This window comes from Rhea americana, unplaced genomic scaffold, assembly GCF_003343005.1.
Source record: "Rhea americana isolate MKP2758 unplaced genomic scaffold, rheAme1 scaffold_14, whole genome shotgun sequence".
In the NCBI taxonomy this organism is placed as follows: domain Eukaryota; kingdom Metazoa; phylum Chordata; class Aves; order Rheiformes; family Rheidae; genus Rhea; species Rhea americana.
This window is the reverse complement of record NW_028185483.1, coordinates 6,181,459-6,206,275: the sequence shown is the minus strand read 5'-3', so window position 1 is coordinate 6,206,275 and position 24,817 is coordinate 6,181,459. Positions and strand designations below refer to the sequence as shown.

The window sequence follows — 24,817 nt, the reverse complement described above, 5'->3', positions numbered from 1 at the left end:
GCCATACTTTGCTGCTGCTTAGCCTTCAACATTGCAGTTCAAACAAGTATCAAAGGCTCCTTAAGTTTTGTTTTTGTGCATACCACRTTCTGTAAGTGTCCATGTTCTGGGAGAACTCAGAGCCCCAGCAGCTGCAGACTAATAAAGGTATGGCCAGTCTCAGACTGCCAAGAAAGCAAGCAGTAATATGTTTGGTACACGTGAATTAAAAAAATCTAAAGAGTAAGRCAGTAATGAATATAGAGAACTTTGAACTCTTGGGGCTATTACCCTAGAAGTTATAAAGACTGCAACAAGCTCAGATTCACTTATAATGGTAAGCAAAGCATCATACCTCAGGCATTGCAGAAAACAAGCCTCTCATGACTCATCACTTCAGATATACATTTCAGGGGCAAATTAAAGCTTTGAACTCCTCATTTCACTCCAAACTCCRAAGAAATGCCTTGAAGTAATACAATTCCTCCTGTGGTCATACCCATATTGTAGAACACAGAGCCAGTGACTGAGCTCACTCTGAATGACCCTGCTTACATACTAAAAGTGATCGGGAATTGCTGCATTAGCATTCTGCTTTATGTAGAGAAACAAACCCAGCTTCCCAGAAGAATTAACTGGCATGGGCTGAGTGCCAAGCAGCTAATGCTGCACCTAAAACCCAGTCCAACTTGTTCACAGCTAGTGCGCCACTACTTCACAGCACTGCATTGTGCCATTTAAATGAACTTAAAATTAATTGTCCCACAAGGGCAGAAAAAACAAACAAAAACATACTAATACCAGCCACCTTAAGCCTATCACCTTAAGGCAACAAAGAAATTAATTTCAGTACAGTACCTGAGATAAATATTAGTCATAGTTGAAATGCACTAACACAACTRTATTTTTCAAAGAGCTTTATTTGCTTCCTTTCTCAGGAATACGTAACATACAGCACACAGTTGTTATGTTGGTGTAGCATTCAAACATGAGATCCCCCTTCAAATACAAAAAAAAGAGAAATCAAATGATCCTCTGTTTTCAACACAGGAGGTTAGCTTCTTATTCACATGAAAATCCAACAGACTATTCAGAATGTCTCTAAAGTGTAGGACTTCTGGAAGCGTAATATTAAACCCCAGCTCAGATATGCATAATTTCATAATAAAGAAAATATATTACCTTTACAAGAAAGAGCTTTATAAGAATTCCTTCAAAAAAAGTGAACATTCATTTAAAGCCTCCACACACTATCAATCTCCCAAAATCTACTGTAGTCAAAGACCATTAGGGCTACCTGCGCCTTCTGGACGTAAGAACCATTTTTAGAAGAACACCACCTTAACAGTAAAACAAACCATCAGTTAATGCTTTAGCTCTCATAAATATATTTATCTTTTAATTAAAAATACAGGAATATCACATTTCTCAATTGCAATTTTTCAACTTGAACTACATATATAAGCATATAAAGCTATATAGGACCCTCTAGCACAGAAAATCCACAAAGCCCTTACTGTTCATYGTAAGCAAAGTTAAATCACGTGTTTTCACAATAGCCCTGATAAAAACAAAAAAGTTAAACTTAGCAACAATTAATGTTAAAAGAAGAAAAAAGGAAGTAAGGTTAAACATCTGACATGTAAAATCTGGCAATAGTAAACCCTAATGCTACATGTGTCCAACAACCAGTCGCAATGCATGTTCTCACAGAAAGAAGTGTACAGTATTTCAGAGGGGAATTGTTCAGCATTGCAAACAATAGCTCTCGTGCACTGCACCTCATTTTTATTAAGTCATAGGTTTTAATTTAACTCAAATAAAAACTATTTATCATCCAGATAAAAACTAAAGATATTGAGCATACTGAAAGTTCATAGACTAGTTTCAAAATTCTGTTCCCAACCCTAACCCTCACAGTAGAACAYATGTCGAGGCACCACCGAAAAAATCCAAGCAAGAATTGATTGTCTTATATGTTAACCATGAATATTCTAGAAATGATTTCAACTTTCCCACAAATGGGAAGAGTTTTGATGATTTGATTTTCCTATATGCTATAAATGCTAGCATAGTCAACGTAATATACAAAACTTGGCACTAGAACTGCCTCTTTCAGAGCAACACAGTCTTCAAAWGCTCTGTAACCTACCGTCAAATGTAATTTCCAGCTTTTTGGAAATCTTCTGTTATTCTATTCTACCCAACTTTTCTATTAAAAATAAATGTAGTTCTGATTTTTGTTTAAAAAGCTTCTTCCACAACTTGAAAACAAGTATCAAAAAGGAACAAACAGCAAAAATAGAAGAAATAATCATATTGTGCTAGTTACGAAGCTCTAACACCCGACAGCCACAGTTTGAGGAACATCAAAAAATTCCTATATACAAATTTTATATACACAATAAAATTAAGAGCTTTAAAAACAACTATTATTGTTTTTGCATTTATCTCCACCACTTCTGCATCTAGCTGCAGCTCATGCAAATGCAATTTCAAGTTCAATATTGTGCAATAATGGGAGACTTTTCTATTTGGTCTGGCAAGAGAATTAGGCCAATACTTTCAATTATAGGTATCAAAAAGCGGACACCTTTCATTTGAAAAGTTAGGCCTTAATTTCTTGGATAAAACATAGCATATTTAGAAGTTCGAAAGCCAAGCAGGTCTCTTATTTCATTTCGGAACTTTGATAAGTCTTGCCGCAGTTCATTTAGGTTTTCCACAGTCGCCTGATCTGTACTTTGCATCTTCTGTCTCATGGAAGTCAAATAACGGTGGACTAAGCAACACATCACCTTTTGATAATTCTCATCTCTCTTTTGTTTCAGATTTCGCCATTCCTTTAAACAAACATTAAACATTTATTACACAAAAGTTACTTTTGAGCCCTAAAGGCTGTGTACATTATAGAGAGAATAAATACGAACAAAAATCCAGCAATTATATGTGTATATATATATATACACACATCTCAATTTGCATAAGCATACAATGCAAATAAATTGTCAGTTAAATTTAGATCAAATGATAATCTAGTGTTCCGGCAAAAAATAGTTTTAATCTATCAGGCTTGGTAAACAGCCCTATGAGCAATTAAGACTTCTATRTTCTCTAATGCTTGTTTACAAGTGTATATTCTATAAAGTGTCTAATTTTAGTTTGTCAGCAAGGAGATGCAAAATTAGTTTGCATAATTACAGGGTACAATAAAAATGTTTATTTAAGAAAAATAATCCCTCCCTCCAAAATGAGAGGTTCCAGTGTTCCCTGTTGGTTACTTATTTTGACATCTCTGTGATATGTTTAAAACCAATTACCTTCCTCAAAGCATACTCTAACCTCATCGTTTTTTGAGATTAGCACATACTTCCTTGAGGGTTCTACACTTTTTCCACCAGTTAAAGTATGTCTCCAGTATGTTAACTCCCAGGGCTGGGAGAGTTACTGAAATTCCCCCAAACTAGAAGTTAATACAAACTGACTTAAACAGAAATAGGTAAAATTAATTTTCATTTATTTGTATTTTGGATGCAACACATGTTATCCAGCAGTTCCTATTTTACTTTAGCAGTGATCACCAGGTAACAGGCACCTTCATGCAGCAACTTAGTGATTCACTTTCCAGTTTCAGAGTCTACAACTTTCCAGACCATTTCTTACCTTTAGGCTATTCTGACGTTTCACTTTGCCACTAGATGTATGAGAGCAGATCCATTTACTCAGGCTGTTGAAAAGATAGCAAATAGTCTTGGGAGAGGGGATGACATTGAAAGGTGGAGGTAGAGTGCATTTGTCATCGAAGTAACTAAGCCAAAGCTTGGCACGAGCAAACTTCCACTCCTTATCTTCATGATTCTAAAGTATCAGGAACATTAACAGAGATCAAAAGCAAAATAATAGTGAAGAGCATGAAAATATTTAAAAGCCATTTCAGTAAGTTACTTTTTCTCATAACTTAAAAACTGTTAACTTTAATTATCATTTTAAGATTATTTTAATATATTAAATAATTCAAATACTAAATAATCACAATACAGATAAATATTCAATTCACTATGTTATCTAGCTTAAATATAAGATTCAGCTATTCAGGTAATAAACCCCATATTAAATACCTAAAGTTACAAGTACCACACCGTGTCAAAAATGGCATCTTGACTTCAACAGCTGCTGTATGAAGAAAATCTTCAATTCCCAGAAGGCCAAAGTCTTGCACATTTCCAGCATGCAAATTTTCTCCAGCTTATTTTTATTTCAACCCAAATAAAAGTATAATTTCTCATGAAGGACGAGACTTGAGAGCTCGGAGACAGAGCTCACATTATTTTGCAAAATTAATTTAATTTACACATTGTAATAGGTAAATTGTATAACATACAAGATACTGCTAGAACTTATTCATAATTAATTGGAAACTACTTACTGCAATCAGCTGAAAACTTTTATGAAGCATTGCCACAAGGAGTTTAGTTAATACTATCACAACCACCACATTGTAAGTACCAACAATAACAGCACCCACAAAAGACTGCAATTCTTCGCCATAGCTAAAGCGTGTGACAAAGATTGCTACATGCGCCAGGGAGAATATATACCAGAACAGAGCAAAACATGTGCCAATAAACCTATAAAACAAGAAGAGAATTTCTTGTTAGGTAAAGTAAACATCAAATGTGAATTTACTAAATGTGAATGCAATTTCAGTTACAATTCATAGTAGTTAAATAAAACTGAAATTTAAGGGCCAGAATAACATGGATATTTCAGAGATACCAAACTCACGAATGGAATGTGTCATTGCTCTGTTGTTCACAGAAAATTCCTGCACAGTCCTTTTCTTCATTTACAGTAAATCCTTTATCATAAAGTTGAGTCAATCCAATTGTGAACGAGAACAAAACAAGAAGAAACATGCCCAAAAATTTTCCGAAATCTTGTAGCATCTGTCCCATTGAGATCTGTGAAAGATTTATTCTCAATATCAGTAAAATATGTATTTTTTTTGCTCAGCCTCTGAACATCTCTCTCCCCAAAAATACTATTTGTTTGTACATATATATTTTAAATTAAAATTTAAGATGCTAAGACAACCACAAAATTGGGAGGCATCCTTTTATCATACACTTGATTGTTCAGTGACATTTTCCAGTTRTTAAAAAAACCCTCAAATTTTAATGCCAACTGATATATTTGTTTTCAATAAATCATAAGTGATCATATGTACACATTTTCCTGCATTCATAATTTACTATAGAAGGTAACTAGGAGCTCCCAAATCAATAGATAAAAGCACTACGAGGTGTGTTTGAACACAGACGCTATCATAGAAAGCTGAAAGAGCACTTAATATGGATACCGAATTAAACAAAACATTTGGTATCATAATTCACTGCAAAAAGTATTATATCAAAGTCCATTTGCTAAACACAACATTAATTCACTGTACATTTTATGTCTTGAAATATGCACAATGTCCAGGTGTGTAAGCATATATAAAAACCTGAGGGGTGTAAAGTATAGAAGACATGACCCTAAGTTTAGTTCATTAAGTTTCCAATGTTTCCAATTCAAAATATCTTATATGGAAGTTTCCAGAGAATCTAACAAAGAAGGGGGGGGGGGGAAGAGTTGTGCCATAAACACATATTCTAAACAGTGCAGTAACTGTTACAGTATTTAAACTACTGTTTCTACAAGGAGTTGCACATATGGGTCTTCTTCAGAGAATAAAAAACTATTATTATACTTTAAAGAATGTAAGTACATAAAATATGGTTGGGTAATTCTAATCCTCTATATAAATTGGTACATGTAAATCTTGATTCTATATGAACCATAACCTGCACCAAACAGCAATCCAGAACAGAATCACTGGTCAGGTTCACAAGGACAATTTCCTGGGAGATGAAGCCCCAGTTCCTGCTCCCCCACAGATCACCCAGCCTGCTGCACAGCAAATTCCCTTTGACTCCACTCAGCTTGCCAGAGACACAGCTCCAAAGAGACTCTGCAATTGCAGGCAGAGCCACATCGTAATTACACTGTTCGGTCAGAGCACAGATTCGTCCCTACCAGACTACTTCCTAACATCTAGCCTTATAAAAAACCAAACACTTACAATTTTGTTTGGAATATTGTGTAATAACACATCCCAAATACCAGGTCTTTTCTTCATATAGTTATGGTATTCCTTTCTAACTTGAATTTCAAAGCACTTGAAAGTTGAGTTAAAACAAACCTAGGGCAATTGSATTCTACCTTCTGTTAATAAAATAATTTTAAAAAATGATAGCCAACTTATAAATCCATATTAAAATAAGTTTTATAAGCCAATGAAGTAAATAAATGCTTAAAAACTTAAAAATAGCAGTGTAGCAGCACAGTAGCTACCTACTCCCACACCCTGTTGGGTTGCCATACCATATTTGATTGCCACCATTTGAACTTTGTGACCTACTTTCAGAAAATACTGTAAGAGTTATTGCACAAGCTGTACTGGCCAACAGCAATAACATAAGCTTCAGTGTGCCACTGAATGGGGTAACTGTTGACTGTTTGTATTTACTTGGAAAATTTCATAACATAGCCTCCTAATAAAAAAAACTGTGAAAGATCTAGTACATAAATAAATAGGACATTAAACAGTGAATCTCTTTAAAACATGGGAGAGATTTTAATGTTCAAATTGTAGGACAAGCCTAACACAACATCAAGATTTTAATAGTTTTTCAAAGCATGCAAGTAGATTAGTTTGCCTACAGTTACACAGTGAAAGCTAGGGAAAAGAAAGGGGTGAAAATTAAGAGAGAACAGAAATAGGCATTTTTTAAYTAAAGTGGCTACAAAAATCTATGAATATTCTATTTAAAGTACCTTTTGGCATGACTTAAGAAAACAGTAACTAAGTAATTCTTTTAGCAAACGGACTATTTCGTATTTAACAAAAGTGTTATAAATGATAACTATTTGTATAGCAAGATTAAGTACTCTAAATCATTAAAATGAGCTGGACCTTCAGGATGGAAGTTTTCAGCTATTCCCTGAAGCAAGACCTGGCAATCTGAGTCAAAACTATTTACTCCAAAACCCTCCTTTGGTGTAGCTCTAGTTGCAGAGCTAGAGTTGAAAATATGCTGCTCTCAAAAAAAAAATATTTGTTCTGCCCTTGTAACCAGGAGCGACAAAGTTTCTTGCAAGATCCTTTCAGATCATCCACTCTTGCCAGGGATTCTTAAAACTAGCTCTGCTCACTAGAAGAGAGGACAAAGCATTGATTTGACCTATTGGGACAAACTCCATCAGTATAACCACTGGCTGACTACTCCATTTAGTCCAAGTACCTTTTCATTCATCAGACACTTGCAAATATAGCAGTGATACTGCCAATCAACTACATTAACTAAATGCTATCAGGAAAAAAAAATCAGTACAAAAAAATCTACAGTTTGTCCAATYCAACTTTGTTGTCATAAATTTTCCAGGATGTGAGGCCAGAAAAGCTGGAAGTTTGCCTACACAACAACTTTTCACTAAGCTGTTCCCTCAGTAATRCAGGTGCTTTAGTTTGTAAGGGCTTTGCACTGGCAAATAACAAAATCAGTCAGCACAAAGGACACAAACTGAAGAGAGGCAGAAGAGAAAAAAAAAGTTTCTATAGACAGTACCTATCAGAGGACTAAGAGGTGACTGACAGATTCTTCCACTCACATTTCGTAAAAAGAAGTCTTTTCCCCCTTCTAATCTAAAAAGGGTCAAGAGAGGTAACTGCATCTTAAATGAGATGTTTTAATAATAGTCCAGGTTCCCTCCCTTGCCCCCAAAAGGTACCAGCACTTCCGTAAAATGCTATATTAGATCTCAAGCCTGGACACTATCTGCTGTAAACAAGGATAAGAGGTTCTGCCCCAAAACAAAACAAAAAACAAGAAAGCCCACATCATGACATAAACACAACAGAAAATTCCATCTCTGCTCTCAAATCAGGAGAAGAAAAGGGGCTTAAGCAACACAAAGAAACCTATTCTCCTTTATTGTTACTGGCTACAAACAGAAGGCCATTTCAGTACGCTTAAGACTGTTTTTGTTTTGTTTTCTTTTAAAAAGACAAGTTGCACAATTCTACCCAACATGCAACTTCAGTGAGATTACCAACACAAATGGAAAGGCTTTTGATTATTCTCCAGTGCTACACATCTCATTCATCTGTCCTTTATATCTAAAGGAAGTTACGACTATCATTTGTAAGGAACTTTAAAAATAAGTTTTGCTCTCCAACCTGCAGACATCTGCAGTATAAATGTTAAGCTACAAGCACATAACCACAGATTAAAACAAAAAGACAGTATATGTACAATTAGCAGCAAAAACAAAACAGAAATTTCTTTATAAAAAAAAATGTGAACTGACACTGTCTTCCGTTCCTCGCTTTACCTTTCTCCTAAATCAGTGTATTTTACATGAGGAGATTAAAAACACACCTATGAAGTATTATTTCTACTTTTGCTTTCTATCTTTGTCTTTAAGTGCTAACAGTAAGACCTGGACAGCAAATTAAGTTTAATATTTTCCTCAAGCAGTAACAATWTTCACCTGGAGTGGTCCCAGAATAGAGCTTGTTGTATACATGAAGAAGAGACGCAGATAACTAAGAACATTAGCAAAAGCAAAAAGACCTTCTGCCACTAGGGTAGGATGGAATGCATCCCAGTCCTTCCTTTCAGCATAATCATGGAACTGGAATGTAAAAAGGAAAATCTGAAATTATTTACATTATAAATACACAAATACACTTACACACCCCCTCCCATTCCTCCCTCCAGAACAGGTAATGGCATAGAACTTTAACATATATGATTTATAGATAAAGAAAGCACTAGTCTTTCAGCTATCCCAATCTTAGCCAAAGGAATTTTAAAAGCCACTCCAAAGGGAACCAGAAGGTAATTATTTAAATTCAATCTCAAACTCTGCCACTTGTCTGCGTAATGCTCACTTTATATCCCTAGTTCTGCTTCCYCATTAACAGTCTTTCTCATAGCTGGTTGAAAAGAGGACCATTTATTATTATAAATATGTGTATTGTCTAGTCTAATAGGTCTCAATTAAAATGACATTAAAATGCTGCGAAATAAACTAATTAACTGATGTGACAGCTGATCTTAATCCCAGTTAGAAAGATTTAGAGAGACATAGGTGCTGGTGTTCCCTCAATGGATTTTATGGAAGACTACAGAGAACAGAAATCGCAAGAAAACTGCTGGTGTAAATATAGCTTTAAAGTGKGTCCACTACATATTATTCAGCTACTTAATGGATATCCACAGATCCCTAACTTTCAGCTTGAGCTGAAAGCATTCATTTATTATTCACAACATTATCAGCTCCTGCTGTCTGAAAATGGACACTCAAAAGCTAAGGAACACAAGTCGCTCAAGTCAGTTGTCCAGAAGCGTGCTGCAGAAAGGTGGTAGGAAACAGGGATGAAAACGCTTTTATGCATTGCAATCACACGCACAAGACCACCTTGCTGATACAGCGGCTCTTCCTTTATTTCTTACAGCTTCAATGTTTGTAACATGGAACCAAGATGTGAAATGAGGTGAGGGGGCGTTTTTTTTTTTTTTTTTTTTTTTTTTTTTTTTTTTTTTTTTTGTATTCTACAGAATTATAAAGAATAAAAATAAATTTTGTTACATAAAACGAGGGAAAAAAAACCTTCATCACTATTAAATAGGACAAGAATCCTGCATCTTCAAAAAGGTAATGACTTAAATTGGCAGCAAAAGTCTCTTATCACAGCAAAGTAATTACCACTAGAGACATGCAGATTCCAAAGCAAATGGTTGGGAAAGCAGCCCAGTATGGTAGTCACTGTCTTCTTTTTCCRAGAAATGGAGCTTTCCTTTCCAAAAGATTACCAGCCTCTCCAACACTAATGTAAGGACAAGGGAAGTGATCAAATACCATGTTTGGAAGAACTGAACCAGTTTCTTTCCCTCCCTGCTGCCCGACAGTTATTCGGTTTGGAATACAAAATAATGCTGCTACTGCACTGGCCTGGATATTATTAAAATATTCATATTCAGATCTGGCAGCTTGGTGTATGTTGCACCATTAACAATACAAGCAAGAGAAAGGAAGGGATAATTTTCAAAAACATGTATCTTCAGCCAAATCAAAGGTTTTTCACAGAAAAAAGACAATACTCCTCTCTGGTCTTGGAATTTGTTTTTTTTACTAGATAAAACATGACATTGGAGCATGTGAAAAACTATCAAAAATTACCCCAAAAGCTATCAAAAGCTTAAAACAAAATTTTGTAAAAAAAAAAAAAAAAGAAAAAAGAAAGAAAAGAAAAAAAGAAAAAAAGAAAGAAAAAGAAAAAACATGTTAAGCAGTCTAAATACAGAGGTTCTCTCTGTATGGTATTGATCCTGCAAATAAGGCTAATTGAAATACCTGATTAGACAAGCTGCATTGGGAGTTTTCTGCAAATGAAAACCAAGCCATCTGGAAGATAAGCGAGAGGACAGTAACTCTGTTTGAGGTCTCTGACTACATGGAGCTGCTGCCTTGGTGTATTTTCCAACTCCCATCTGCCTAATCAACTTCTCTTTCAAGTCCCAGATGCAGCAGGGCCACGGAACTAGAYATCTATATGGCGCACAGCACACAGGACAACTGAGTCAGATGCCTGAGCTGTATCCACACAGTAAACAACTATTAACACTGTGCACTTCACTACACTATACCACACCTAATATATCTTCACATATTTTGCAGAAACCTACTAAAACTACAGTTACAAGAACAAATTTTTGCTAGCTCATCAAATGCATATACTTTCTATCGAAGTGAAGCACCGGTATCAAAATGAAGTTCTAATCCTTTTAGTACTGTCTCTTCCTCAAATGTAACTTCCATTTTCTGTTAAAAGGCAGGCTTCTATATTTGCCCAGTCTGTCCCAGAGGAGCTTCAAATTTATCAACATGGTGTTCACCTTGTTATGGGCAACTACTTTGAGAGCAAAGGTTGCCAAATACAGGGAATTCATGACAAAACTAAGCTGATTACGAGACTCTTCTAGGAAGTCTTCTAAACCATCATACCAGAGTCTTTTAACATCTGACCACACCATTCCTGCAGGAAAAGAAAGACAGAGAAGTCRATCCATTAACTGAATAGACTAATTTTCTTTTTAATTAAGCACTTCCAATTGGCTTTTGTAAAAGTTATTTCAGCAAAGAGAAAGAAATGGAAGTTTATATAACTTCACTAAAAAAACAATGCACTGGACTGCAAGCATTAGTTATTAGGCAACAAGACACTTCTTTAAGCCTATCTTTCAACGAGGAAACAATAAAGATGGTATGAGGGAAAACAAACAGGAGAGTAACATGGGCAGGGAAAGATCAAAATTAAACAAAGGTAGAGGGACATAATACAAATGCTTTTTATGACAGAAAAGTATTCAGCTTTTTCAAAAAATATTTTATAAAGCATCATATTTTTGGAAGTGTATTATAAAATGCTCTTTAAGAAAAATCAGCTTAGTAACTGTTCCTGAAAAGATCCAAATGTTCAGTAGAAATGTTTCTTACAAGCAACATATGTGAAAAGATACCATGGCTTAAGATTGCAAAAAAATCAGAAGTTCAACCTAAAGCAATGCACATTTAAAGATGACGGATCTTTATGGCAAACTGATTTTATCATTAACCATGACTGTACAGAAAAATGTTGTTGCTAAGAGTTTTACTAACTAAATGCCTGTTACAGGCTGGTATTTTTACAAAACCTTAAAGGACCTTTAGGCTAAATACAATGACACCTTTGATTTCTATGAATAATCAGTTATTTAATGTTTTTTGAGTACCTTAAATGTATGCTACTATACTTAAAAGAAAAGTAGCATTTATATGACTGGTAGTTAAAAACTACTAGACTTGGTCTAATTTTTAGGACTTTGCAAATTCTCTAAAACTTTGGTCCAGTAAGAAGAAAATCAAGTGTGTGTGTGKGGGGGGGAGRGGGGATATCTGAATCAGAGACTTATGCACGACTACTTGCTCAATCAGCTTTACTGCAACGTAGCAAGGCAGGGTTAAAAATAGAAGTGCTACGCAGAGTTAGCTACAGACACGTAAATCTCTCTTCTTCCAAGTTACATATAAAATATTTTTAAACCTGAGCCTATGTGCCCCTCCCATCAGATCAGCATGTATCTTAGTTGAATTTGTTAAAGAAATCAGTAAAAATTGCTTCATTTTGCTGAGGAAGGCACTTTCATCATTCAGGCTCATGAATTTGGAAAAAAAAATAATTACTGTATTCATGATTTCAAAAGTTTATCTAGTAATGTACAATAGTCACTGCTAAATTAGTGTTAGAACTTTTGCTGGGATCATATTTATTTTTTGAAGATATTTTAGTAGAACTCTGGAGGATGACAATGTAGATAAATCCTTGTTATTTGGTTCTTTTGCTCAAGTTCACTTTGCCACAAATTTTCTAAATAGATTGTTTTTCAACTTACTGAATATTTGTAAGTAAATAGTGCAATGTATGATTACAAAATATGCACTTAAGCTACAAACTTAGTATTTAAAATACAAGATTTAAAAAATGTGAAAAATATGATTTAACAATTTATGTTATATTTTTCAATCCTACTTTAAGTCCACAAGTTAAAATATTACACGAAAGAATTAAAATGTTTCTCAGTCTTTCAGTAAAAATTTCAAGACCACCTAAYGTCACACCTTCTGTCTACATGAGATTTGAAGGAACAATTGCAACCTTGGTTACAAAAAGCAAGTTAAATAATTTCTAAGATCAGATAGCGAATCTGAAAACATTTAACAGCTTACATCTGAGCATTTTAAGTTTAAGACCTGCATGTGTTTGGAAATAAGGACTTGGTCTTTCCAAAACCTGCACAAATTACTCAACAGTTTTCCATATAGATAAACACATGCACACACACATACACAAATACTATACAGATAAGAACTGTGAGGTTTACAACTATATAATTATTTTTTAAACTCCTCATCAATCAAATGACACACATCTAATTACCCTACACTAAGGCACAAGTTTCCAAGTATTTCTCTATCAAATTCTTTAAAATTAAAATTTAAATTATTTTAAATAAAAATAAAAACACGTTAAAAGGCTTTATGAATTTTCAACCAGTACAAAAGTTCACAAGGAACTCTACAAAAATTGTATCTGCACTCCCTCTACTGCATCAACCAGAATTAACATGTGTAACTTCAGGTATGATGATAATAGTCAGCAATAATGACATACAGAATTGGAAAAAAATATGAAATGGGGGAAAATATCTTGCTCCTGGCAGTATTTTGAAACAAGGATGAGGGAAATTCACAGTTTCTATTTATTAGAATTAGAAGGAGTAAGCGCATCTATATGAGCATATACACAGTATTTTTTTTTTCTTCAAACCATATTTGAGGTCTGCAGCAGGTCCAAATTTTCCCTTTTTTTGATTGTTTGTTTTAACTAAACATTACAGAATCATTTAAGAAAGATCAAGTTGTTAACTATAGTTGATATGCCCCTAAACTGGAAATTTTATACCTCTTCAAAGTCCTCCCCCTGAATTGAGCAGGATGCTATAAAAATTTCACATCCACAACTCTGAAAGAGATTTTGTAGAACCCTAAATATTGGCATTTCTTTGAAGTTGGATTAATCCAACAAAAATGCAGAGGATCCTCCTTTTCTCTATAGCTAGAGCGTACCAAAATAGGAACAGAAACAGTGTGGGGGTTGATTTATAAACTGCATGTTTACTCCAGTGATTTATAATTCAGAAAAAAAAATGATCTGTGTACAATGCATGAGTATTTTTAATCAATTTTTATCTTTGCAGGAAGACCTCAGCTAGATTAAAAAAGAACAATAACTTGCCTACTAATATTCAGATTCTAGCATAATTCTGTATGTAGACACACAAATAAGTGAGGAGTTGAGATCATTATCTTTTTTATATAGAAATGCTGAAGAGAGCTGGAAGAAATTTCAAAAAAAAAATGTTAGCTTGCTGGCAGATGTCATTTTTCACATTTGTTGGCCAATTTTTTTCTCATAAGAAAACAAATTTTGATTCACAATGATTAAACATGCTACATAACAAACAAAACCAYCTATGCATGAAAAATTCTTGGAAAAAATCTAGGACGGTATCTAAATTAATTTTATTTCTAAATGTAGCATCAGGGAAAATCAGTTAACTGCAGGCTTATATTTGTTACAAAACTGTTAATTTGAGGGACGCACACATTTGCTTTCCACTTGTGCCTTTTTAAGTCAGTACTTTCACTAATCTAGGAAAACATGCAGCGTTCGCACTAGTATGTTATTACACAACCGAACCTCACTTGTGTCACCCTGACCACCACCAGTCTCTCTGAAGCAGAGCTCAGCTCCCCCTCTGTCAGACCCTGTACTGTTACGCTGCTCTGAAGCCTTGCTTTCTCTGATAGCTAGAAACTACTGTAACGCATCACATTCCYTCCCCCAAATGTATTTAGCTTCTGTAACACTATCTTCCAAAGAGCAAAGCTTGGTMAAGCAATTATTAACACACCAGTTTCATAAAGGGGCAGTACAAATCATTACTGTGAGATCAATGACAGAAATTTTCATCTACTTCATCCAAATCATACCTACCAATTAACCAAATTATCAGAAGATAATCTATTCTTTCAAGGGCTGGTCCCATTGTATTCTTCTTATTCTCGTTGTAGACCAGGGAGTACAAATTAAGCAATAATAGAAACGTGAAATATGAAGCCCCATGAATAATGAACTTCATAAAAGGAGTGTGAATTATTCGACCCACTCGAGATTTAGGGGCTAACAAGTAACACAGGGACAAAACTGGCCAGAAAATGCCAACTGTCAAAACAGTCAAAATCTTCTTGCACGTGTGCTTGCGCCGGTAGCCTGCCATCTGTCCAAACCACACCGTGTTAAGAAACTGCTGGCAGTTAGACTGAGCAACAAACTGGAATACGGTGGGGGAAGAAAGAGAGGGGAAAAAAAAGAGAGAGAAATCAGCTTCAGGTTTCTTCACACTGATTATGAATACCATCATTAAAATTCATTTTCTTTCTACACAAAGCCACTGATGAAACGCAAATGGGAATAATGTTAAAGTTGAAATAATTCTCATTAAAAAAGTGCTAAGGACTCATTACAGTTATCACATCATTATTTTCATTTCCTGCTAAGCCAGCTACTAAACATGAAGTACACATACTAGACCTTTAAAAGTTGTAGGATTAGAAATGAGTTTTGATTTTCAAATATTTAGAAAGTTGGTATATAAATAACATGACCCCAAGACAGCTTCATTATTTACAATATTTTAAGATACTGTAATTGGATTTGAAGAGTAAGATACTATTACTGTAGGATACTATCCACACTGTAAAAAACAATGCCTCATAAAATTATAACCAGAGTGGTCAATTTTATATGTACTACTTAAAATCATTATAGCTCTGTACAGCAGGGTTAACTTTAAGTCAAAGTAAGTTGTGTTGAATTAGCCCCACGAAAGAAGAGATTTTGGTCTGAGAATTATGTAATTATGTAAATGTAGTTTCAAATTTTAGTTGCTGACTTGCATACAATTCAAAAGAATATATTTGCCCTACAGTATAGATTATAATTTAATTTCAAAACCAACAGAAATAACCCTGATATTATCATTACATTTTAAAAAGCATTCAAGAAAAACTGTCACGCTAGTAAACTTGGCAGCAATAAAATACATTCTTCAAAGATTTTTTTTTCCCCTCAGACTACACAAAAAAAATGTTATTCTCATCTAACCACCATGTTAAAAAAAAAAAAAAAAAAGCCAAGCTTAAAACCAGAAGAACATCTAGAAGAGTTTAGTGTGCTTGTTTGCTCATTTAATGCATACCAGAACCAAGCAATGCTCATCTAAGACTTTTGGTAACTGAGGCTTCTGACTTTTAAAAACTATGCATTTTAACAGTTTCTCAAACAGTTTAAGCTCAGACATATAGAACAAACAGTAATGCTTTCTGCAAACACTAAATACAAATGTATTTTCCTCACACTGAAACATTGTTTTCAGACATAGAATACTTAGCTTTTTAACTTGTATATTACAATCMTCATTTTTGCTAGCAAATGTTACTAAGTAACTGCAAAGAAAAAAAAGAGTATTTATTTGGTAAGTAACTTCCATATTTGTCACGTTTCTTTCAGGGAAAAAAAAACGTAATTAGCTATTTTTAAACATAAAACTGAACATAGTGTTTGAAGATGTATATACAGAAGCTTCATTAGCTTCATTTGAGTAAATCTGTAAGACCAAGAAAAGTCTCCAGAATTTCCTGAATTTCTGTGTAAGGAAAGAATAAAGAACAGGAGGTAAAGATGGAAGACAGGGCTGAAGTCACTTGTGCCATACTTCCTTTTACTGAAGTCTGAATTCTCATTTAGATTCAATTAACTACTCAAGATTTAAATCTGAGAAATATTACTTTACATAAGACATTTCATGTCCTTCATAGTTTTTCAGATCATCATCATCACTTCTGCACAGAAAGAAAAAAAAACAAAAACCTTTCTTCCTATCCCTGGGTCTTGTACTAGAATCCCACAAATACCTATACAGAGTCCAACTAAAGGAAAACTAGAGTTACAACTTGTCAAAGGATACAGGCAATAATAGCCTACTACATGAAATAAGTAAGGGCATTAAAAGGCCCTATTATTCTGAACAGGGGTGCTATCCAGTTATACCAGCACAAGCCTAACAACTATTAAACGACACAAACAGGGCCTGAACCAAAGCTGAAGAGCTCATGACAAATGAGAAGATAAATCCTGTGTTGCACCTACTGGTCCATACCTCCCCAGATAAGGATTTAGTGATAATCCAAATATATAATTACCACTACTAGAGTTGATGGCAAAAGCAGTAGTCTATATATCAATACAGAAAACACCACACTTCTTCAAAGTAAATACTAGAGAACTACTCAGTATCTTGCAGAACCAATTCCCTACATTTCACCTGCAATTATTCTCTGTATTACATTCTCCTATATGACTCTTGCAAGTTTATTTCCATTTCCGTGTCTGGAGGCAGAATCAAAAATTGAATGAATCACAAGCAAAATATGGTAAGCAAAGTCTACAAAATTACAGCAGACAAACCTCTTTCTGATTATACTTGATTGCAAGTTTTAAGCGACTTAAATTCATCCTCTCTTCCAATAGTCCTCGCTTGTCTACATGTTCATCACTAGATGTGTGATTTAGAATAACTTCCAGCTCCCGTGAATTCCGTGCCTGTGCAAGCAAGTCTTTAGCAAAGGTTTTGCACTGCTGGGCTAGTTCCTCATAATCATTTCTGAAGAGCAAAGAAATAGCAGATATAACGCACTACTAATATGGCTTCAATTAATTCGTTAACTATCTATGTTCAAAYTGGATTGTGTGTTATGCCAAGGCAAAAAATATAATTATATTTCAAGATGCAAGCATTCTGAAGATAACACTGCATAAGCTTCTCCATGTAATATGACCATTGTAATACTTGAGTTCACTCTGCAGCTCCACCAGACAGATAAAAATTGAGAAACAGTTATAGTATACAAATTCTTAGCTTTTATTTATGTCTTAAGGGCCACAAGAAGAGTTAAGATTTAGTGTTATTTCTGGGAGATGAGAAAATGTAGTAGTCACAAAATATTATAGGTAATGATGATTCATAATACAGAATTCCTTAATTCTCCACTTTGAGGATAAGCTGTTTGGGGTTTTGCTTTTATTCATGAAACTTGAAAACTAAAATTTATTCACTAAATAATATTTATTAACATAATAAATGCAAGAAAAGAAATCACGATTTGCTAGTCTCACCTGACACAATTTATTTCAATGCCAAGCTACATCTCAAATATGAAATAGTTTAACACTTAAGACTATTTAAAGTGTTGTTTAAATAGCAAAATTTTAACCTACAAACATCTCCTTACATGAACGACTAAAATCTAAAACTACGAGCAAATCTTTCCAAAAGTCAGTTCATTCTATGTAAATAAGATATAGAATAATCTACAAAAAAATGAAATAAAAAGACATGATTTTTGAGATAGATTTCTTAAATACATTTTTTTTATTCTCAGAAAAAATATAAACTTTTTTGCTATTAAGTTTCAAAAATGGTAAAAATTCGCATAATTTAAACATAAAATTACATAGAATGTTTCTTATATAGACATGGCATTTTCAGCCATAAGGTTTTCTATATACATRCATATATGCACACATACGTGATTAGGATTTCCTGTATTGTTTGGAGCAAAATTAAGAAACAAAACCCAGAACAACTCCAAGTTTAAGTCAGGTCAGTACAAATAAGCGTTACGTGCTTCCTTCTTTATGTTACATTAAAATAAATGTGCAAGCATGGTATTAATGAGATACTCATACAAGTAAAAGCTGTGTGATCCTGAAATAAATCAGCAATTAGCATTACATCTGCTGAAATTTGAAAGTTAACCACTTTCAACCCTCTGCACCATCAYGTATAAAGTAATTACTGCAGTAATTACTTTATACATATTTTATTTTCCTCATAAGTATTAAAGCCCCCAATTATGAAAAACTGAGAATAAACCTTTTCTAGTACACACAAATCATAAATCATAGCATGGTAAGGTTAGAAGGGACCTCTGGAGATCATCTAGTCCAATCCTCAGTGCAGCCTGTATGGGGACTGAACCCACTACCTTGGCTTTAACAGCACCATGCTCTAACCAATTGAGCTAAACATTTCCACTTATGTCATTTCATAAAAGTATTAAAGTAGGTTTGTGATTTATTCAATTCCTACCTGAATTCAACCTCAACAAGACTTAACTCTTTCAAGTCTGCACTAAGTTCAAAAGCTCGCAGGATTGGATCCTCCTCTGTCAACATTATCAAAGCAGGACTGGCCAAACATCGATAGATATCGAGACGAAACCTGTGGCAAAAGAATAGCAAGCAAAATGAAGATACTTCATTTGATTAGTATTTTCAAATTAGAATGTATTCTGGAAGTCTGCAGAAAAAGTCAACTTGAAAGAACAATCGAGTTTCTTAAAATCAGAAACTAAAAGCATTATATGTTCTTATATACATATTATATGCATGTATCAATGGAATGAATTATTTTTAGTCCAAATCTGTTGTCCTTCACATACTTAAAATAATGGGAATTCTGAGTATCAAAACTGTCCGTCAAATTCTGTGATTCTGTGAAATTGGCGCCTTCTTTTCTTTTCCTCACTGCTATTTCAACTGTTAACAGTACATCAGCAGAAGGTCACCAGTTAAGGAAACAATACTGCTAAAATTTTGACCTTTTAAAGTGTTAAACAGTAGCGCTTATGGCGCAGTGTAAATAACAGAAAGAAGTAAAGCATTCAATGCAATTGTCTATTTTAAGAAACTAAATTAAAAACAGTGGGGAGCAGCTGGCAAAAGAGTCCTTATATGTCAACTGCTTCAAATAAGCAGCATCGTTCCAATTAACTCAAGGAAAGACAAAAAAAATTCACATATTTCCTTCATATCAATGAGACAAGGATACGTGCTCTCGATCCAAAATCCTCCTCACTTCAAAACAAACCAGTTTTGTGCGCCTTCTAAATTCCATGCTCAGGTTTTTATGCAAAAAGTGTATTACTCACCTGTTCAGTTCTGCTGCTGGACACAAAAACAAAATATGCAAAAGTGTTTGGAATTCCCCATCCTTTTATAATAATTAAGTAGCCAAAACTCTGGATCATTATTGAGCTGTGTAAGRGAAACTCCTTTCCCCCTCCAGAAGCAAAGATCTTAGACAAACTTACTAAAACAGGTTTTCAGTTCTGTTTTGTACAATTTTTAAGTATATGCATTGCTAAAACATAATTCAAATAGGACTTCACATACTATAGCTTTGAAAATGATTTTTGGTTTTGTAGACAAGTATTAAGGCTTCTGATAACGTTGCACTCAGAGATATACGTATCATCTAACTCAGACAGCTAAAGAAATCACTCAATCTTCTCTTAAAATCCTCTGTAGGATTTTGTCTACCAGGAACTTCAAACATGTGTCTAGAAAATACTTTTTAAAATGCAATGTATCAGAAGTCTCAGACAACAGCTCAAAATGTAACAGAGTTTAACATTATGAYATTACTTTAAAATTTGCAATACCACATGCAGTCAAAAATTTAGAAAATACATTTAACGTGACAGCAACATAAGGTCTCTTAGGGCCATAATTTCAAACACTTACAACACTGAAAATGAGAAAATTGCATTACAGGCACGGCCACCTTTGTCTCTTAAGCTGCACATGACTCAGAAGCAGCCCAAGTGCAGACTCCATGCCTAGGATAAGGGATGTGACCATTCATGAGGCTGCGCCAGCATGCAGCCCACTAACTAATCCAAGTCCCCAGCTCTGCTCCRGGACCGAAGCCACAACCAGCACATCCATCCTTCAGGAACCAGCCCAATGCCCAGCCCACTCCTCCTTGAGGCAGGGACCTTGGGAAGCTGTTGCCATCTCCAGCCTATGAACCACTCCAGGAGTTTCTCTGCCCTCAGCCCTCCATTTATGTCATATGTTTTTCATAGTTCTCAGCCACAGAGAAATACTGGTATGAATCACAGAAAAGGATCTGGTAGTCTTACCAACTGAGCTATCTGAAAGGACACTAACAAACATGCAGCTGACATTAAAGGTGTTCATATTTTTAAGTCAGCCACTGCCAACAGCCATCTTACCAAATAATAATGAATTGCCAGGGTAGCAAAGGAGTTCAACAGGTGGCCTTACTTTTCTGTTACAGTGGGGTTAAACAAACATTGTTTTAGAAAAAGAAAGTAAATGAAGTCTTTAGCATTCACCTAGCAATCAAAGCATAATGCACACTCCTTTCCTACAAAATTTCCCTATTTCCCCTTCAAGACTTCAGCTAATGAAGCTGCCAAAGCAGAGGGAAAGAATTCAGAGGTTGGGAGATTCAGGGCGCGCTGTTTTGACTTGGCAAGTGGGTATATCTGAGTAACTTAGGTTTTATTTAATAAAGAGCTTTCAGGTATTTAACAAAGAAAGATAATTAGTGTACGATACGATTTCGAAAGTCACTCCAAGCTTGTTGCTCCAGTGAGAATTACACAGGACAAGATCATCAATCATCTTAGGGAAGAAATTAACTGGATTTTTCTTCTTCTCTTCCTCCCTGTTGCTAACATGACCACATATCTTTTGTTCTGCGTTAAGCACTCCCTGCAAATACATATACCTGTGTTCTCTGCAATAAATCTCATCAATAWTCCCCACATTTGGTTTCTTGAAATATTATTCCTCTTTCCATTCTGCTTTTATGCTTAACAGTCAGCATTATCCAATTAAAAATGATGTTATGTATTTAAAACAGAAATTTCATCCTGTAGCTAGTTATCAAATATTATTAACTATGATTTATTCAAGAACATAACAACACTTACTACATGGGATGCACTTTCCACCTAATCACGAACAATGTGCTTTCTTGGAGGCAGAAAGACATAGCATGTGTTTGTCTATAAGGCACAGTGAAGTCTGTGCCTATCTCAGCAAAATACATTAGCCCAGGTAAAACTCCTATACTGTTCCTTAGTACCCAGACAACATATTCACAGCTTGTCTCAGCAACTCTATGTATTATTGTATGGAATTGCGATAGGCAAATTCTAAAATAAATCACTTCAGCACATCATACCCATTCTAGCTTCAATTACGAGGTATTATCTCATATTTCTACTGTTTGTTTCTTGGCATACTCTGATATCTTTTCTCATGCTGAAAAGAATGGCAACATCTAACTGATACCTCATGTCATTACAGATATAAGGATCCAGCCTGGAGTAGTTTTAGTATCAGTACCAATTATCCTCATACTCTCCTTCTTTTTTAGATTYATAATTTAGATGCATTCTGGACTAATCTCAAATGCAATGCTGTAATTGTAGTCCACTTACGATCTTTTGAGCTCTGTGATTTTTTTTTAAAGACAAACTCACATATATTTAATTGCACTCAGTCTTCAAATATTTCATTGAGTTAAACAGATACACTTTTTTTTCAAACCAGGAAACCCCTCTCCCCAATTGCATCTCTATTGAAAAAGATTTCTACTTTCAAAAATACTGAAAAAATACCRTCTTTGGTCTGCACTGATCATTCCATGCTACATAAATATAAACGCTCAGGAAAACACGATATAGAATTATCCACCTTCTCTCTCTGACTCAAAAAAGGCAGTATTAATTAAGAAAAATGTTATTTGCTTAGTTCCTATGCTCCCAAGGTAGAAAATCTGTAAAACAGCTGGCAAAAAAAAAAAAAAGGCCTTCAGCGTACTAAATATAATGAATTAAACAGCAAAACAAAAAAAGTTACTATCTCTTACCAGCCTACCCAAGTACAACCCATTCCCAAGAACTAATATATCCCTCTAAATAGAGGCTACAAAATATTAAAAAGATCCACTCRTAAACCTCACATATGTAATACTGGAGAATTAAGGCATATTTTTTTTCATTATTGTCATTTTTTGGTAAGTCTTACCTGGAATGTCGTAGACTATCTTTTTTGTTCTTTGCAGTACAAAGTGTGCATTCGCAGCCTACAGCATGAGGTTTAGGTAATGATATATCTTGTTTTAACAGCATAGTAAGAATTTCATAGTTGTTACGATGAGCCGCTAAAATGACAGGCGCAACATCCATAGTTGTTGAGTACTCTGGATTCTGAATGCGCTCCATTAGTTTCTGCAYGAAAATGTAAAAAGTATCTAAATTTATTTCATACAGTTTTGTTACAATGTTTACACGTACATTTATCTTGATYGTTCAACAATACTCCCAATGAAGCTCCTCTTCGAAATATTTTCCCCACATTTGATAACACRAATATAAACAAAAGTGCATAATAGCCTTCAAACACCTCTCATAAATTCTGGAAGACRAAAAACAGATGCAGAAATGTATTTTATTTATCTATTTAAAAAACTGCCAATCAGTGCCTATCACGAACACAATACTAAGAGAAGTGTATTTTACTCCAGTTTGAAATAAGGCTTTTTTTTTTTTTTTTTTTTTGAATAGGAGCTTATTTTACTATTTAAGTGTAGAGAAAATATCCTGGTATTTTAAGATGAAAAACGTTTATATATTTGCCTGAAATTTTTTTTTCAGCTTTACAAAAATACATTTGCTCATAGGTCAAGGCTGCTAACTAAACTGCAAGAAGTTCACAAAAAAAGATTTATAACCACTCCTTCCCCCCTCCCTCCAGACTAGTTCTGTATCTGCTGGCATTCAGCATTTAGAAGATTACTGGATATAGGCAGCAGAACAAAATAAAGTATTCTATTCTCTAAGGCAAAAGAGGCCATAAAAATATTACCCTATGTCTAAATTCCTTACAGATACAGAACTTCATTTAATGATGTTTTAAATAGCACAGTTACCTTGAAAACTGCATAGTCCACCACCCCCCAACCAAAACCCAATRAGTAAGTACCAAAATCCAAGAAATAAGAACACTCAACCACAATAGTTGGTCTGGAGGATCTTTTTGGTCGGTGATTAAGYAGAATGTCAACAGCTCCCACCACTTCCGAATCAATAGCCACCAAAAGTGCATCTGATGACTAAGAAAAGAAAACAGGTTAAGCGTGAAAAGAGTAATAATTTAAACTGCATAAAGAGTTAATTTGAAGCAAAACTGCAAACTCTCCCCCCTTTATTTTTTTCTGCATTCCTGTTTCTATGTTGAAGCTAGGAAAATAAGCTTTCTTTTGGGGAGTAAACTTCTTCTAAAGCTTAAGTCAAGCTTTTCATTTTTCCCACAATTTATATTGTTCTCTTTTTAACTGAACTTAAGAAATCCAAATTTATTCTTGAAAATAGGAAAAAAAAAAAAAAAGGAGCGAGAGAGACAGCTTTTATTGTTACCACTGAAAAGGAGATCCAAGAGTGGTTCATGTACCAAAAGACTTTTCAGTTTTTCTTGTCCAATACCAACMTAATAGAAGATATTACTTTTCCCTGTTAGCCTTCACTATCTTATATTCTTAACAAAACTGATAATGCATACAATTCCTCCAACGACAAAAATAACTTTTAAAATAACATTCAGAGTTGCGTTAACCCCGTTGAAAATATCAATATACATCTGCCACGCCACGCCAATAAAACCCCAGCAGAAAAGTAAGTTAGTGAGAAGAAAACACCTTCATGATTACTAAATGAATATAAGCGATTTTGTCCTTTTAGGACACTTTTTTTTCCCCTCCAGATTCTGAGAGGTTAACAGAAAGCATAAATAACAAGTAGAACACGCGGATCAATGACTACACTTAACATTTTCAGATAATCTGATGTGTGCGTTGCCTACCTGGCAGCCATAATCCAAAAGAAGTTGCAGTATGTCCAAGTTCTCATTTTCAATGGTTATGGTAACAGCATTTCTCCCCAGCACATCCACGCAATTTATATTCATTTCACCCGAGCTGTTTTCCTCTAAGAGTTTCTTAACCATGTAATAGTCACCTAGAAAAGCAGCGTATGAATGTATGCTAGTGGTCTTTATTAAAAAGCGGTACAAGCGAATTAACACCGCACCGACCGGCGACCACCAAACAAGGTAACGGACGCGCAGACCCGACGCGCTCGCAGGGGGCCCGGGCCGAGCTCGCACCCCCGGAGCAGGGGCCCGCTCGGC

At 34.8% G+C, this 24,817-nt stretch overlaps 1 protein-coding gene across 1 annotated transcript; it reads right to left on the bottom strand.

The window, feature by feature from the left end:
• Nucleotides 1-879: 879 nt before the first annotated feature.
• Nucleotides 880-24,641, bottom strand: TRPC1 (transient receptor potential cation channel subfamily C member 1). The gene is made up of 12 exons (XM_085298640.1): nt 24,491-24,641; nt 23,643-23,744; nt 22,658-22,860; nt 18,900-19,031; nt 17,216-17,411; nt 14,684-15,020; nt 10,983-11,122; nt 8,572-8,715; nt 4,765-4,940; nt 4,406-4,607; nt 3,643-3,837; nt 880-2,822 (listed from the first exon to the last, which is right to left on the bottom strand). Exons 1-12 carry the CDS (start codon nt 24,632-24,634, stop codon nt 2,595-2,597), a joined length of 2,199 nt encoding a protein of 732 aa, XP_085154766.1. The 5' UTR covers nt 24,635-24,641; the 3' UTR covers nt 880-2,594.
• Between the last annotated feature and the right edge of the window lie 176 nt (nt 24,642-24,817).